The sequence below is a fragment of the Phaethon lepturus genome, unplaced genomic scaffold (genome assembly GCF_000687285.1).
Source record: "Phaethon lepturus isolate BGI_N335 unplaced genomic scaffold, ASM68728v1 scaffold1647, whole genome shotgun sequence".
Classification (NCBI taxonomy): domain Eukaryota; kingdom Metazoa; phylum Chordata; class Aves; order Phaethontiformes; family Phaethontidae; genus Phaethon; species Phaethon lepturus.
This window is the reverse complement of record NW_010552305.1, coordinates 27,037-43,098: the sequence shown is the minus strand read 5'-3', so window position 1 is coordinate 43,098 and position 16,062 is coordinate 27,037. Positions and strand designations below refer to the sequence as shown.

The window sequence follows — 16,062 nt, the reverse complement described above, 5'->3', positions numbered from 1 at the left end:
AGTCTGGAGAAAAGGAGGCTGAGGGGAGACAACTATCGCTCTCTACAACTACCTGAAATGAGGTTGTAGCGAGGTGGGTGTCGGTCTCTTCTCCCAGGAAACTAGCGATAGGACGAGAGGAAATGGCCTCAAGTTGCACCAGGGGAGGTTTAGACTAGACGCTAGGAAAAATTTGTTTATGGAGAGAGTTGTCAAGCATTGGAACAAGCTGCCCAGGGAGGTGGTGGAGTCACCATCACTGGAAGTGTTCAAAAAAACGTGTGGATGTGGCACTTCAGTATATGGTTTATTGGGCATGGTGATGTTGGGTTGACGGTTGGACTTCATGATCTTAAAGGTCTTTTCCAACCTTAATGATTCTGTGAGACACAGAATCATAGTGTAAAATTACTTCATCAGAAGGGTACTGAAAGTCCATTAGTAATCCACAAGAGCTTCGAAGTCACAGAGCTTGTAACAAATGACAGAGGACACACTCATACCTCAGTTGTAAGAAACGTTTTAGTCTAAAGCACAACTATTTTAATGTTCTTCTCAAACATGTCATGATGAAAGAGGTACTCCAGTTAGCTGCACCATTCCCCCTTTATTGCTCCTTTCTCTGCATGGATGCTAACCACCAGTTTCACATGCTCTTTGATTTTAGTCACTCAGGACAATTCTGGCCATTGTTTGTACATCATTATATGGAAACTCTTTTTTTGGCTAATCTTCCTGAGCTCATGCCCACTCCCTATCACCAGGTAACCACTGTGATTACAGCGTGATGCTGTTTTTGTACCTTGTGCCATTACTTGCAACTCTACCAAGCACTACATGAGAATCAGCAAGCACTTCACATCAGCAGTAAGAAAGGCATAAATGAGAGAAGCAAATGTATTTTTACATCACTACCCGTAACAGTTTTACGAGAGAAAAATCAGAGTCTAGTTGTTCTAAATGGGGTTAACTAACTCAGAACCAGGTACAATGAGGAAGCAGACTTGTAATGGTTTCATCCAAGCTTTAGAGTTTTTTTGTATATGACTTTTTATAACAGATGCTAAAGAGAAGCCAGTATTTGACACTGCAATTAAGTCCAACTCAAAATGAGCTTTGAATGAATGAATAAAAATTCTCATTTACTGAAGTTATGACATATGATTCTGATAAAAACTATACAAAATAAAATGAAGTTTAAGACAACTATAATACATTTATTATCTTGAAAGATATGTTCTTCATGGACATACTCTTTCTGACAACATGTCTTACAGTTTCCACACTAAGAATTGTTACTCTTGAGCGCACACACAAATACTGCCAAAGCATCTTTGGTAATTATGTAGGTCAAAAATAAAAAAAATCTTAAGATTTTTCTGACACAAGAAGATTTTAAAAAAAAAAACAAACCCCAAAACATTAAGAAGTATCACCAAAAGTACAGTGGTAGAATAATTCTTATGATGTTGTACCTGGCCATTTCCCAGCAGAGAAGTGTCTTCTCCCATTAGAAGGTACGAGCCATAAAAGAAAACAAATGCATGAAAGAAGCCCAAGATGGTCCAGTAAAGAAATGGTTTAAACCCCAGATGGGCATTTTTACTGATGTCTCTGCAGAAATAAAACATATTTTGGATTTCAGGTTTTCTTTGTATAACCCATCAGCTATTCACATTGCATGACTGTGACTGCTTTGAATAAATGTAACTTTCAACTGCATCAAAACACATTTAATGAATACTGACATATGAAAAAATACAGAAATTGTGAGCAAGAAAAGAACTCTGAGCTCTCATTATTTGCCTCTGCTTTATACAAGGATCACCAATGGCAAGGGTCTCTTAACGGGTCAAATTCAGAATAACACAAACTAGTATTCTTCTCCCTGGAGGTGGAATTGCAGGAGGAAGAAAAAGCCAGCTCTCCTGATACCTGCCCCTTGTTCTACTTTAAAGACACTGAGGAAAAGAGAAACATCTAAGAGACATAGCTTTTTCACAAAAATATATACTTTCTTCCTCCAAAAAGCAGTATGCAGTGCAATATACAACCACTGGGAGGACATCTAACTCTATAAGAAATCACTTCCCCTCTTAGTAAAGCATTTTCACGGTGATTCCCCTAACCACAGTGTCCTAGTTTTTCATTTGCATGTCTGAGTGATTTTCACTTCTTAGGTGTAATGAAGGAGAAGGGCTGCCAATCACGTAAGCTGACCAAGTGTTCAATTCTCTTCCAGTCTTAGCATGACTGACATAAAAAGATGTTTAACTTAAGATACTCTTGTTAATTAACTGTTAGGTTGAAAACTATGTAGCTGCAGTTCTTCTTCCCTCAAGTTACTTACTAAAAATTGCGTAACTTAGAAATAAAAATACTGTAGGAATGCGTAATAGCAAGTTCAGGCTTCTGCAGATGCCACTGTGGTTCTAAATGATGTGCTACTGTAACAATATATGAAAAATATACATACCGATAGAGCACAGGTTTACTCTGTAATACATGCGGATGCACATGCTGTTCAAAAAGACTGTATATGAGGACAGGCAAGGAAGTGAAACAAATATTGTACAAAGTCAGGTATACACTGTCATAGAGCGTCTGAAAATGGAAACAAAAATTATTCTGAGCAAAGAAAAAAGTTGTTTATATTTATTAAAATTTATTACCAAACCAATAGCAGCAACAAATCATTAATTTATTAGTTAGAAAAAAGCTATACTTGCATGACCATCCAGTAATATCAAGCTATCAAATATAGAAAATGAGGCTGGATATTTGTTAAGTATAAAATCTGGACTGCTCCTGTGTAGTTATTTACCCTGTTTCATACACATTTACCAAGTTAAGGCATCCAATACTTACTTGTTGTGAAAACAAACAGAAGAACTGATATAAAAATTGTGGTGTAATAAAGCACACATTCTGAAAAGAGAAAATGTAAAGGAAATGGTTAATCCCCAGTATATGCCTCATAACCCTAAAAGAAATTGATAACTTACAAGCTGGTAAAAATACACAGGCCAAGCATAAAGCATTTCAGCATCTTACTTGGCAAAGTGAAGCAATATGCTTTGCTCGAGAGCATATTTTGAACCTGCAAAATATCTACCTGATCATATGTGCTTGATGAACATACCTCATTATAGGAGTACAAGTAGTATTAAAGGAGGAGAAAGAAGTTATTAACCTTGAGTTTCAAATACTCCAGCTCAGGATAGAGCTCCCAGGCCAGTCCGCATCTTCTTCCTCTAGCATTTTGCTTATGCTCCCAACAAGCTTATTCTACTGCTCCATGCCCATAGCTCCCCAAGAGGTACCCAGAGTTAACTCAGCTCCTGGTGCTTACTTCCCTTGCAGTGTTTGACTCCAGGATTCCTTAAGTCAAGGCTGGGACTGTTAAGTTTTCTTATGGTGAGTCTGCCTGCAAAGAGCATGCTCTCTCCTCACATACTTTCTGCTGGCCCCTCCCTCCCTTAACTACTTCCCATGCCCCTTTTTCCTTTTAAGAAAGATGAATGAATTTGGTTCATATTAAATCAATAAACAAAAAAGGCTATACTTTTACATCTTTCTAAAGAATGCATTTAATTTTAAGCCAGTAATACTGCTTTCCGAGAGCAAACCTGTCCACCTCTCAGCCTAGGCAAACTCATTGTGGTATTTAAACCCATTTCTAGGTGGAAGTACTAAACAATTTCAAGTTAAACTACTGCATTTGGTTGTAAAATATTAAAAAAAAGCCCCCCAAAACCTGTTTGAACAGAGATATTTAACCTGTTCCCAACAAACATCTTAGATCTGAAATAAATTTCTTGCTGGGAAAAAGCTACACATTTTTCTGTGAACTTCACTGGCACTCTTTGAAGACTTACCTTATAAAAAAAGTACTGTACAAGGGTTGCTATTCTAATATAGTAAAAGTGTCCATGAACAAAAAGCAACTTGGAGAGGAATTTAAACCGTGCTATTGCATAGTCACTGTTTCTTACAGCTTGTCTTCCTTCCTTGCCCATGATTCCTATAATATTCAGTAAAGAAAACAGAAAGCAGGTTAAACATCATAAAATTAAATTTTAGAAAACACCCAACAACGTACATCTGAAGCTACAGTTCTTTTTCCTGGACTTCATCATTATAAAGGCTTTAGCAACTTTCAGTTCCAAAAGAGGGCATTGTTTCTGACTCTTACAATTAAGGGAAACTGCTCATTTGATGTTGATTCTATTTAAAAAAAAAAAAAAAAAAAAGACTATTTCCCTAAGCTGTGCTTAAGATTTATGGGAAAACATAGAAACCAAAATTCCCAAACCAAGTAAACCATTATCAATCCATCATCAATTATCAATTTACTTGGTATTGTAAATACTCAATTTACAACTGAGGCTTTTCTTACAGTACTTCCTGGGAGTAGTATATGACCTATACTTAAAAGTAGCATCTTATAGTAGCAGTTTACTTAACCTGATGGGCTGACAATGCTTGCCATTTGTCACAGCTGAACACAAGTCCATTTCTAAAAACTGTTATTAAGATTAGGATAAACATACACAGAGAACACAAAATGCTCTTTTACAGAAGAAAAGTGGCCAAGGATTCCGGAAAAACAGACGCTTAAAAGTGCAAGTTGCTTTTGAAAACAAGTAGTCTAAAGGTCCCATCACCCTCCATGGCAAAGACTTGCTAGTTCTGACCAATGTACTTCTAATGTCCAATATGCTACAAATTACAGTAAAAACATGGATAATTTTATGTTTAATAAGCTTCAGTTAGTTGACAAACTATCTGCAGAATAAAGCATCATTTGCTATTGGCCTGTGACCTTCTCAAACAGGCTATAGCCATGGTCTTAAAAATCATGGCCGCGTGATTTCCATGATAAACGTTACATACACTTTTTGAATCACAAAGGGTGACAAACTGAATATCCTGATGTACCAGTGTAAGAACCTTCAGCATTTACTATTGTAACAAACACCATCCAAAGTAGTCAGTAAAGGAAATATCGAAACACAATGTGAAGGGTACCAATTATAGGTATGTTTTGTTTTGCACTCAAGTTATATAACACAGCAGAAAAAAAAAGTTTCAAGATGATCCTGGCCAGATAACAGAAGACAAAGAAACAGAAAAAACTACCAAGCTTAGCTGAGACTCAGTAACAGTCTCTCAAGAGACAGAATGAAAGCCTTCTCCTCAAAGACAAACTAGACACAAATGGCACTTCTGCAGTGATAAAGACATGGTGCAGTGGCAGTTCAGCACAAAGAAAGGTTTAAAGGTCAAGTTTACATAGGAACTTAGAAGCTGACAATGTCTGAAGTTAGAGATATCCACTTCCAATATCTGAAGCAGAGTACTTCTGAGATTCTAGTTACAGAGAATCTTTGCTGGTTTTAGTGGCAATGTGATTATTAGTAGCGTACACAATAAACCTAAGACTTCTGAAACAAACAGCCTTAAAATTTAAATTTCACTAAAACTCTGCTACAACAAATGACTCAGATTAACGCCCTGTTACAGATACAAAAATGTTAGAAGCTTATGTGTTTATAAACACTATCCATGATATAATCTTCTGCTAAAATTTCCATCTTATTTGCCTTTATCTCTTCTGACAAAAGACAAGTTACCTATGCCAACATGTGCTTCTTGTATCATGCTCACATCATTAGCACCATCACCGATCGCTAATGTTATAGGTTTCTCTGGAGACGTTTTTAACAGTCGTACTACCTGGATGAAAAAAAAAAGGGCAGACATTTTTCAGGTTAGGCAGATAGACTATCTACAAACCATGCCACTAATTCACAACTATCTTAGTTACCTACCTGTAAATACAATCAATATGTTTTAAGAATGTGCACGTTAGGGTACATCTTTAGCATATGACATGCACAGTTTCGTTGCTCCTTTAGAAAAGTTGCTTGCTTTGGGGCACAAGTCTTATTTAAATATTATGCCTGCCTTGAGCTTATTTGGTTGTTCTTATTTGTATGTTCTTTTACAACTCTTAATCTGGTGCTTTATCATACAAATCAGTCAAGTAGAAGTTGGAACTAAAAATTTACTTAGGGAGTAATCCAGATTTAATGCCCTTTACTAGACATGTCCAGATTCTTCACATTTTTTTATTAATGAAACTAATCAGTGTAAAAGAGGAATCTAAAGAAACAATGCATTAGCTCAAAGATCAATATATGTTGTTATTAAGAACATCGTTTCTTTGTAAAGCAACTTTATTATCACCAATTTTGGTACCAATAGGTATTCTCAGTTGGAAAAGTCACAGAAGTAACAACAGAAAGAAGAAAAAAAAATTGTTTATATACAAGGCTCTAAAATCCTCAAAAGAAGAGCAGTGATATCCTGCTCTTCCCAGAAAGGAAAGAGATCTTTAATGTAAGTGCCAACAATATTCTAAATAGAAAGGAGTTAGTTAGATGAGTTTTTTTTGGTTAAGTATTATTAAGTATTCATGGGCTGTAAATGGGCTGCAGAGGTAAAGGTGTGAGTACAGATCCAGAAGGCTTTCTAAAAACAAATAATATTTATCTATGAAAAAATACTGTATTTTTCCCCCTGAAGTTCCGTAAAGCCCAAAGTGAAAAATATCAACAGAGCAACAACTGCATGAGGTAAGTAGACACGAGCAACTGTACTCAAATAATTTAAGTTCTAGCTGGCAGTGTCAGTCTATCGATTCACAGGAGCGGTAACTCACTTCTCATGAGGAACACAACAGTGATTAAATACAGTCCACAGTTCAGAGAAACCCACCTGATTGTGGGAATACGTTCCCTAATTGCAGGTATTAATATTCAAGTTTAAAGGTTCCCCATTCCTAAGGGGTAATTATTTCAGGTACGTTTAGCATTACATCTTAGTAAGAAGACTTAAGGAGGTAGCAAGGCTGCAGTATGTCACCCAGATCAGTCCTCATGAGACACCAAAGACTCTGGTAATTTAGACAAACATCTATGTGGAAAGATCAAGACAAATCCTCTGGCAAATTTTACCAACAGCAATCAGCAGCAGCTCTGAATGACTGATGTGAAAGATGTTTAAAAAGGTATGAGAGCCATAAAATATACAGAAATAAGTAGTGAGACTGGTAGCCATATATTAACAAGCATTAAAATGAAAGGAAAAGATGCGTGAAATACTAAGCTGAGTTATAGCTTAACCTTGGAATAAAAACCTGACAAAAAGTGTGTCTACAGCAGGAAAATCAAACGCAAGGCTAGAATAAACTGCCATACACTTCCTTCCCAACCACTCCACCTCACGTTGTACGGTGTTTGTCTCTGATTTATATACTTCAGTGTTTAAAGTTAAAAAAGTCACTGCCATCAAAATCAGGGTTTACTATACTTCATGACAAAGCACAGGAAATAATAGAGATTATCTGCTGGACAGGATAAGAATTTAGGAAAGCATTATTGGCTGCTATCTGACAAATCTGGCAGTACAAAACACATTATAAATCAAGTTAAATGACAAAATAAGAACAAGGACACAACATAGGCAAGTAACTACACCTTAAAGAGAGAGGATGGCAAAGATATCAGCTAGAAGAGCATACATGGAGCAGACACATCCAACAAATTGTGTTTCTTATAGTAGTTACAAACAACTTCCTTTTAATATTTTATTGAAACTAATATACCAAGTTTTATACAAAGCTGAACAGTTTTATAATGAAGTGGTTCTAAAGACTGCATTGAAAGTCTGGCTAAATGTTGGAAGCAGGAAGACTGACCTCAAAACAGGTCACACGTGCTATAGTAAAAACAGCCTGCCCTCTTTTGCATATCTAGTACCTCACATAAGGGTTTCCTAGTGTTTTAAGGTAGAGAGATGTCTTTTTTCCTTTTCTTTTTGACAAGATGTAAAAAAATAGAGTGGGCAACAATGTCCTTTCAGAAGTTTAATATTACTGGAAATACATGCAAAAAGCCATTATAGCATACAGATAAGCTAAAAGTATAATAAAAATATGCCAATCGAGGCATACAATTGAGTATTAGTCAAAAAAAAGGGAGAAGCATAAAATGAGAGAAAATTTCAAAAGGAAATCGTAAGTATTATAGCTCTTCAGAGCTTAGCTTTCTAGAGTAAAAAAATAAATTACAAAATCTGAATTTGAATTTTATCTGATCTATATTTGACTAAAATTAAGTACATGCGAAGGAAAAATAGTCTTAGAAGAGAGCATTAAGGCAAACCTCCCCTGGAAACTAGGCCTCAGCTTCCCTTCCCTTCTACTTCCTCCTCAAACTTGGGTATTTTTAAAATATTTAGAGAAGCACTTTTTTTTCCCTATAGCATCATGAATTTTCAGTTTAGCTCTTTTGGTTTGCAGAAATGATGGACCAGGCAATGCAAAAGCATGCAGGTGATCAGGATAGCTACTGCCTTACAGAACTACCTACAAGACAGTCCTTATTATATTCTCACTTACCTTTGCTTTCTGAAGGGGTGCCATGCGACAGCACAACACTGCAGAACAGTTTTTGCAAACTTCCATGAACAGCTTTTCATGTTCCCTGAGTGCAAGAGAGAGGCTGGTCCCATCCACAACCAGTCCATGCTGGATAACATGGTCTTCCTTTATTCTATTCAGGGACAAAAATTTTGGCTTTGTATTAATGTGATGGAAAAATGTACATTTTGTTATGATATGCAGTTGCCCGTACAATAAACAAATAAGTTAGCTTGTTAGGACAGACTGCTGCTTCAAGTCTGTTATTATATTAATAAATTTCTAAAAAGGCAACTTCATGTATTTGGCACATAGATCAAAAGAGATAGTAATAAAATTTGAAAATAAAGGAAAACCAAGCTAAGATCATCACTGCGATAATGACATCTCAGGTATTTTACCTCTTGGCTAGCTGCCTCAGTTGCTCCGCACATGTACTGTCTGACTTGTGCTGCACAAGCTCAAGGATGTTCATGGTTCTATGAAAGTGTCCACATGACAGACTGACACTAACAGCCGTTTCGTGCTTATCTCCAGTGAGTACCCACACTTTGATACCAGCCAACCTGAGTGCTTCTATAGTTTCTTGGACTTTCTCCTGCAGTCTAGAAACAAGAAAAGTCTTAAAACAACTAATCAAACACTTTACAAAAAACAGAACTCACACTGTAACTCCATGTTACTTCTGTAACCCCCACTGTCATGATGATTTAAGACTGCATTTCCCATGTTACATACATTTTCAGACAACCGTAGCCTGGCAGATGATATTCTGTTACCAGCAACAAAATGAAGGCCTTAACAAAACAAAAACCAAACTGCCATCCTGCTAAGTGATCAAAAATTTCTAATAAGCAAATCTTAATTTAAATTAGGCACCACTGCTGTATTTGAGAAGCTTTAAAACAGTCCATAACAATTACTATGTAGTGTGGTACATTAAAAGCTTCTCAGTGCTCCATCTGTACACTCTAGTGTACAATACACCCTCTGACTTACAGAATACACACTAGGCAAGCAGAATGCTTCGTTAAGTAGCTATGTATAGCAGTTTTCCCAAGATATTAGCCATTACCCTAAATATTTACTGCAATTATTCCATTTCACAGACATTAAATCTCTCCTGATGAAGCACACTGTGTGTCATCATTATTAAGCCAAAATCAATTGGTACAACGTGTTCTGAATGCTCCTCATTCTAAGGAGTGGTAAACATAACTAAACAAGAATAGCACACAACTTTTGGTTGTGGTGGGAGACTTTTTCATGGCACGCATCACATTTCAGTTATAAATCCTAAACTCCATATGTTTTTGAGTGTAGTTAGCAGAAACTCCGTTGCATACTTGTCTTCTACTCCTGTAGCCCCAAGTAATTCCAGATCCCTTTCTATGAAGTTGAATACATCTGCTAATCTTTCTTCCCGTTGTTGTAAGGCAGTCCTGGCCTCATGAAGGCGTTTGCCAATTTCTTGATACTCCTCAGGTGTGAATCTTCTGTAGGCTATGCACAAAGTTCTTAGTCCTTTCTGTGAGAAAATAAAAGACTACATTCAGAGTAGACAAGATTCTGATCTAACAAGAAGGTGTCACCTGCAATTTGTTCACTTCAGGTCACAGAATTTGTACCGGAAGAATTTTCTTCCCGTCAGCTGGGCAAGCATATACACTTACCAAAGCAAATTCATCCACATGTATCCTTGTTTTGTCTATTTCTCCACTCTTACTACGAGGAAGAATGGAAGATTCTGCTCCCTTTGTGAATAAAAGCTTTTCCCCTAAAAAGCAAAATAGAACAGAAATTAAAAACACGTACTATTTAAGAAGTTCTCAGCTGCAGCTTGTGCTATTTCTGGTCACTTACCTGAGGGACTTTCTACAATGACACTCATTCGTCTGCGATTGGGATCAAATTCCAAAACATGAAGCAATTTATACCTGTATTTTGTGTTTTAATAGAAGAGGTAAGGGGAAGAAAACATTTTTAAAAATAAATTTTCAAACGACAATTACTTATAAATGAACTCTTACCCCACAGAGCTTTCCCCAAAGTGTAATTTTTACATAGAAATTCTAAAAGTAATGCTACCACTGTTGAGCAACAATCAATGTTATCAGTGTTTGTGCAATTGATTTCTTTTCATCACTTTATATACATATAATTCCACTCTAGAAGAATAAAAGGTTCTTCTACCAATAGCACTAGTTTCCTGAACACTAGCTTTAAATCTGGAGATTACAATCAGCTCCTACCTCTTCCTTTTATCGTTCTATCATTACTTCAAGTATAGCTTTGTGAACTACATTTTAATTCTAACACTTGTAAATAAATCTACACAGTCAAAAAAGAGTGTATGTTCCCTGATAACTGGACTATTTTTTGTTATGTTACCATTAGTTTAGAAAATTAACTTAAGTTTAAAGTACCGCCAACTGACACAGATCAAATAGATAAAAGGTGTTACAACATACTGCAGATACAGAGTTATCAAAATAATATCAATAATATTTCTAATTTTGGGAAAGTTTAAAATATGTAATTGGATCATGCACACAGCAGACTGATTCTGTGAACTTCTAGACCTGAAAGCACAAACTCTAAGATTTGAATAAACAATCCAGTTTTCCAACTCTAGTACACTCTCAGCCTTTGAGGAATAGGCAAAGATACAAAAACTGTTATAATACACACCTACAGATAGTAACTCACACAAAATTCTTGCATCTCAGTTCCAATTGGTAAGGAATAAGATGCAAACTGTCTTGAAGACATCAAGTGAAAAGCATTAAAAAGAACACACTACAGAAAGGCAAGGTTTTTTTATGAACAGAGAGGATTAAGATAACCACCTATTAACCTTTACTACTGTTCTGCCCTTCAAAAGAAACTAGGAATAAAAACGAATACCTTTCAGGTTTTCCAAGACTTCTTACTTCCATACTGTCCCCACTAGTTCCAGTAAATACTACTCCAACCCTAAACCGAAAAGAAAATATACATTTAATCATCATTTTAGACATAAAGCCTATTGACTGGGGGTGGGGGGAGAAAAGACGAGAGAGAGATTCTTATAACCCATTACTGTTCTCTATTTCTGAAGAGAAAATGAAGAATGTGCGCTTTCTGCAATATTTTAATAGCAACATACTCTGTCCATTCTCATTTCTCAAGGATTTCCATAAATATTTTAAATAATCACTTTATAATATGCCTAGGTTTTTGTGCATTTTATTTTCGTATGTTTTCATAGTAAACTGACAGAGCCAGACCCTGGGCTTTACAATCTTTCCGAACAATTTTTAAGGTTGCTTTTACCATGAACTGCCTGCCCTAGCAGGCAATTCTTATATTCGATAGTTTTAGCAGTACAACTCACCGGCTTGCAGCTTCAACTAAAGCTTTCTCATCTGGTGAAGAAGCATAATACTCCAATGAGGATGCTATTCCATCGGCATGCCAGGGACCATCAGCACCATCTGTCTGATCTGCATTGATCTGCACTGTATGACAAAGACAAACTGCTTTCAAGAAGAGTTCTTCCTCTTTCATCTATAAGAAAGAAAAAACTTTATTTGTAACATTTAGATATCAACCCAGTTTTGAACATACTTAATAAAAATGTATGTTTTTACTTAAATATCTGCCAAGTATTCCATGTTAAATAATCACATCTCAATAATATTTATTTGTTCAGTAACACTTAATAGCTTCAAGCTATTCAGAAATTCTGATTTTTTAAAAATGCTAATGCTAGAAGAATATTTTTCTGAAATAAAACACTTTCTATCAAATGGGGGGTGCGAGGGGTGGGGAAGTCTTACCAAACTATGCCTATTTCCATCTGGAGAATCTTCAGAAAATCCCTCTGAAGTTAGTTTACCATTGACCTCTTGGTACTTTATGCCATTAATGGAGCACTCCCGAAACTGCATCTCATTTTCAGTTAACGTACCAGTTTTGTCTGTAAACACATACTCTACCTTTTGTAAAATAGAACAAAAAACAGACTTGGAATTGCATATACTTGTTAGAAGGAAAAAAAAAAAGAATTTCAACTTACACTCTCCACTAAGCACTTTTTTTGGATAATGTAAAAATTTTCATTTCTGCCATCAGATATTTATATCTTATTTTCAAATTAATCAGAAATCAAAGCACAACCAATAAGAATTCTGCAGCAATTAATTTTAATATTAAAAAAGCAGAAAACAGAAGGTAAAAATAAAAAAAATCTTAAAATAAGAGAGAACATATTTTTTACTCTACCTGTCCCAATTCCTCATTGAGGTCTGAAGTATTTACTTGTGCTCTCTGGTTTGTTTCTTCGTGATAGAGGTCAAGATCCCAGCCAATAAAAAAAGATCCAAGAAATTTCTGCATCTCAACAGTCACATAAAGTGAAATAGGTATGATAAAATTGTAAAGTACCAGAAAAGCAAGAAAATCTGAAATAAATCTCAGAATCTACAAGAGAAAAAGAGAAAATGTAAAGATTACTGCAGTGAAACAAAGTTACTTAGTTACGTTTCAATATGTATGAAAAATGAAAAAATGACGGAGCCGAAGGAGAACAAGACCCACATACACGAGACACCACACAGCGACAATGCAGGCATTTCCAGGTTGCCCCAGTAACGCGCCTTCAGACTGATGCAAAATGACTGCCTTAAGCTATGACTGGATGTTTCAATTCTCAAGTTCATTAGTTTTTGTTCTTTCTACTGAATCTGTCAGGGGGGCTGCCAATTGATATTAACTGTCCTGGTGATTCTGTTTTCAAACAGGTCTCTTGAAGGAGTTGTGTCTGTAGAAACTAACACATTCCCCATTCCATCAAACAGCACCATCCATAGGCTCTTCTAAGGAGCTATAAACAAGGCAGGCAAACAACTGATATTCCATGTTGTCAGAGGAATCGGCCAGTATTCTGTACTGGTTTAAGACAGCAGAGCAACAAGAGGCTTCCTGTCTACTGGCATTCCCCAGTGACATCGGCTGTTCCAGTCTACATGACAAGAAAGAGACTACGTGGATTTCAATGGCACAGACTTCTTTTACACCTATTCAAATCATCGTGTTCGACACATACATTTCAGGTAAACAGCTATGTAATAGGATAGAAATTTCTCTTTATTAGGTATGACCATTTTAACAAACTTTGAAATGCAACATTACGGTCTCTTTGAAGTCTCTTTTTCATTTGCACAACAAACTCAGTACCTAAACTGTACTCTGGGAAGACTCTTACCAACACTTGAATACTGAGCAAGGGAGATTAGAGATGAGAAAAACTGGGACATGTCTTTCAACTCTACCAGATGTTGGTGTAGAAAGACATTGTGAAGAAAGGGAGTATAAAAGTAGTCAACAGTTTGCAAAGCTAAATAATGTCTGTTCTTCCTAATTAGGGAGTGTTGCTATAACGACGTAGTAAAAATCAGTACCCATGAGTAAGGTGTCTTACAAAAAACTCAGGAAGTTCTGTGTCTTAAGAGATCTTCCAAACTGAACCAGAAAAGACAGATGAAGACTGAGAGCAGTAATTCATGTAAGAGAAGTTATACTGAGAAGCGACAATTACTAAGCTTAGCAAGTTTCTTCAAGCACTGTCTATTAAATAACGATCTGCACAACACAGGACAGATGAACGGAGAAAGCACTCCAAGTAAGGGAGTCAGCACATTGAGAAATGCAAAGCAAACTGTGGAAGTAAACAAGGGAGAGAGAAAAACAGACACATGATAGAAGGAGAGTGACATTGTAGAAACACAGATGGCTCTGTATGCTCTTGAAGGCAAAGGTAAAGGGATGGAAAGATTGAGTAAATACTTATCCTGATTCTATTCAGAACTGAAAAGGCTCCACAGGCTAGTCTAAACTTTCATAACAACTACTTCAAATTAAGAGCAGCCAAGAATTTACTTGACTGACCACTTCACACATCTGAAAGTGCATTAAGCGAGTGCAGGTCTATTCAGAACTGAAAAGGCTCCACAGGCTAGTCTAAACTTTCATAACAACTACTTCAAATTAAGAGCAACCAAGAATTTACTTGACACATCTGAAAGTGCATTAAGTGAGTGCAGGTACTAAAAATAAAAGTCACTAAACAATTTGAAAACTCCTAAATTAATTTAGTACTTTTCAACAGTGACACTTTCAGCTAAGATTACTTTAGAACACATTGAAAGGTTTTTGATAACTGCAGTGGCAACCTGAATTAATAATTTTAAATAAAACACATGTCCTGGTTTCAGCCATTGAGAAAGATATTTTTGTGGTTAAACCACAAAAACACTTCACCTCACAAGCTTCTGAGAAAGTTGCAAGTTCTACTGGAATGCCAGTGAACTCTTAACTCTCCTTGAATCAAAGACATGCCTGAATTTACTTCTTTTTCCTTCCTGAACCACTATGCACTAACCGTAAATTTCACTCTACTGCTGGAGCAGAACAGAACTCTCCTGACTGGGACCTTTTTGCACACGTGGCATCTAGTGAGTACATTCAATTCTCAGCCCTCTGGGAGATGGGGAGGGGGCGTGTGTGAGTGGGTGTTAAAATATCTGACACCACATCACATGTGGAAACTAGATTTCCAATTCTTTTGTCCTTTGAAAATCCCCTCTACTTCTTGGAATTAGCTCCAGCCTGCGCCTGAACTGCTTTGGAAGAAGGCAGATTCATACAGAAATAAAAAATTAAATAGAACACAGAAAAATACAGAATTATTAAAAAAAGACACTTTTCAGAACTGCAGACTTAAGGAACGCTTCAAAGCATCCCTCCAATCTCTACAGAAAAGTGAGAAGGCAAGTAGGGGCTTGAGCAAAATTACTGCCTTACAAAATTGTCTGAACAGTCTCAACATCATAGAATGTCCAAAATGCCTGAACTGTGAAATCACTGCAATGGAACATGCACAAGAACAGCCATCCACCTCCTCTTTTCATTTAAGGAATGACAAAAGACACAAAAAAGAACAATAATTGTAATAAGAAAATATAACATCAGAAATATGTCGTATCAAACCCCAAAATTTTCAAAAAGCTTTGCATTTTCATAAAGAAAGAAAAAGTCCAACCAGTAACAGAGGTAAGATATTTCTACACAAGGGTGAGGCTACACAGGGCTAACTCAAAAATACTGACAGCAGCACACAGACTTGCAAGTGGATCATGTGGTAGTTACACCTATATCCAAGAATAGAGACATAATAAATATCACATTCAGTATACAGTGGTTGAGGGTTCCTCAGATACGCAAATGGGTAGAGCTACATTACCTTACTGCTGTTTCTTTCATGCTCCGTTTTTTCATTATACCAAGGCTCATCCCATTTTTCTTCAGCTTGCCATGCATACTTCAAAATAGTGCTCAGACTGGCTTCAAAGAGGAGGATTATTAGATAAATAATCAAAAAAGAATTCATGGACCTATAAAGAGGCAAAAAAAAAGAGCAACTTCAGTTTATTTTACTTAATCTGTTGACACACTGTGGTTACATGAACTGACCAAAAACTTACTAGACAATTAAAAAAAAAGTATCCTGTGTTTGGGATATAAAGTTTCTACGTGACAAGCGAGCAACAGAA

The 16,062-nt window shown here is 36.3% G+C and overlaps 1 protein-coding gene across 1 annotated transcript in view; it reads right to left on the bottom strand.

Moving 5' to 3' along the window:
- Nucleotides 1–1,454: 1,454 nt before the first annotated feature.
- The window catches only part of ATP11B (ATPase, class VI, type 11B), a gene marked incomplete at its 3' end in the record, with an annotated part of 29,862 nt that continues 15,254 nt past the window's right edge, over nucleotides 1,455–16,062 (bottom strand). The window contains exons 10-24 of the mRNA XM_010291159.1: nucleotides 15,753–15,903; nucleotides 12,734–12,931; nucleotides 12,289–12,447; nucleotides 11,844–12,016; nucleotides 11,375–11,443; nucleotides 10,331–10,404; nucleotides 10,141–10,244; nucleotides 9,814–9,995; nucleotides 8,869–9,072; nucleotides 8,447–8,600; nucleotides 5,616–5,718; nucleotides 3,858–4,003; nucleotides 2,848–2,907; nucleotides 2,456–2,583; nucleotides 1,455–1,593 (exon numbers count right to left, since the gene is read on the bottom strand). Of these exons, the coding sequence (XP_010289461.1) occupies nucleotides 1,455–1,593; nucleotides 2,456–2,583; nucleotides 2,848–2,907; nucleotides 3,858–4,003; nucleotides 5,616–5,718; nucleotides 8,447–8,600; nucleotides 8,869–9,072; nucleotides 9,814–9,995; nucleotides 10,141–10,244; nucleotides 10,331–10,404; nucleotides 11,375–11,443; nucleotides 11,844–12,016; nucleotides 12,289–12,447; nucleotides 12,734–12,931; nucleotides 15,753–15,903 (2,044 nt within the window). The remainder of the gene's footprint in view (nucleotides 1,594–2,455; nucleotides 2,584–2,847; nucleotides 2,908–3,857; nucleotides 4,004–5,615; nucleotides 5,719–8,446; nucleotides 8,601–8,868; nucleotides 9,073–9,813; nucleotides 9,996–10,140; nucleotides 10,245–10,330; nucleotides 10,405–11,374; nucleotides 11,444–11,843; nucleotides 12,017–12,288; nucleotides 12,448–12,733; nucleotides 12,932–15,752; nucleotides 15,904–16,062) is intronic.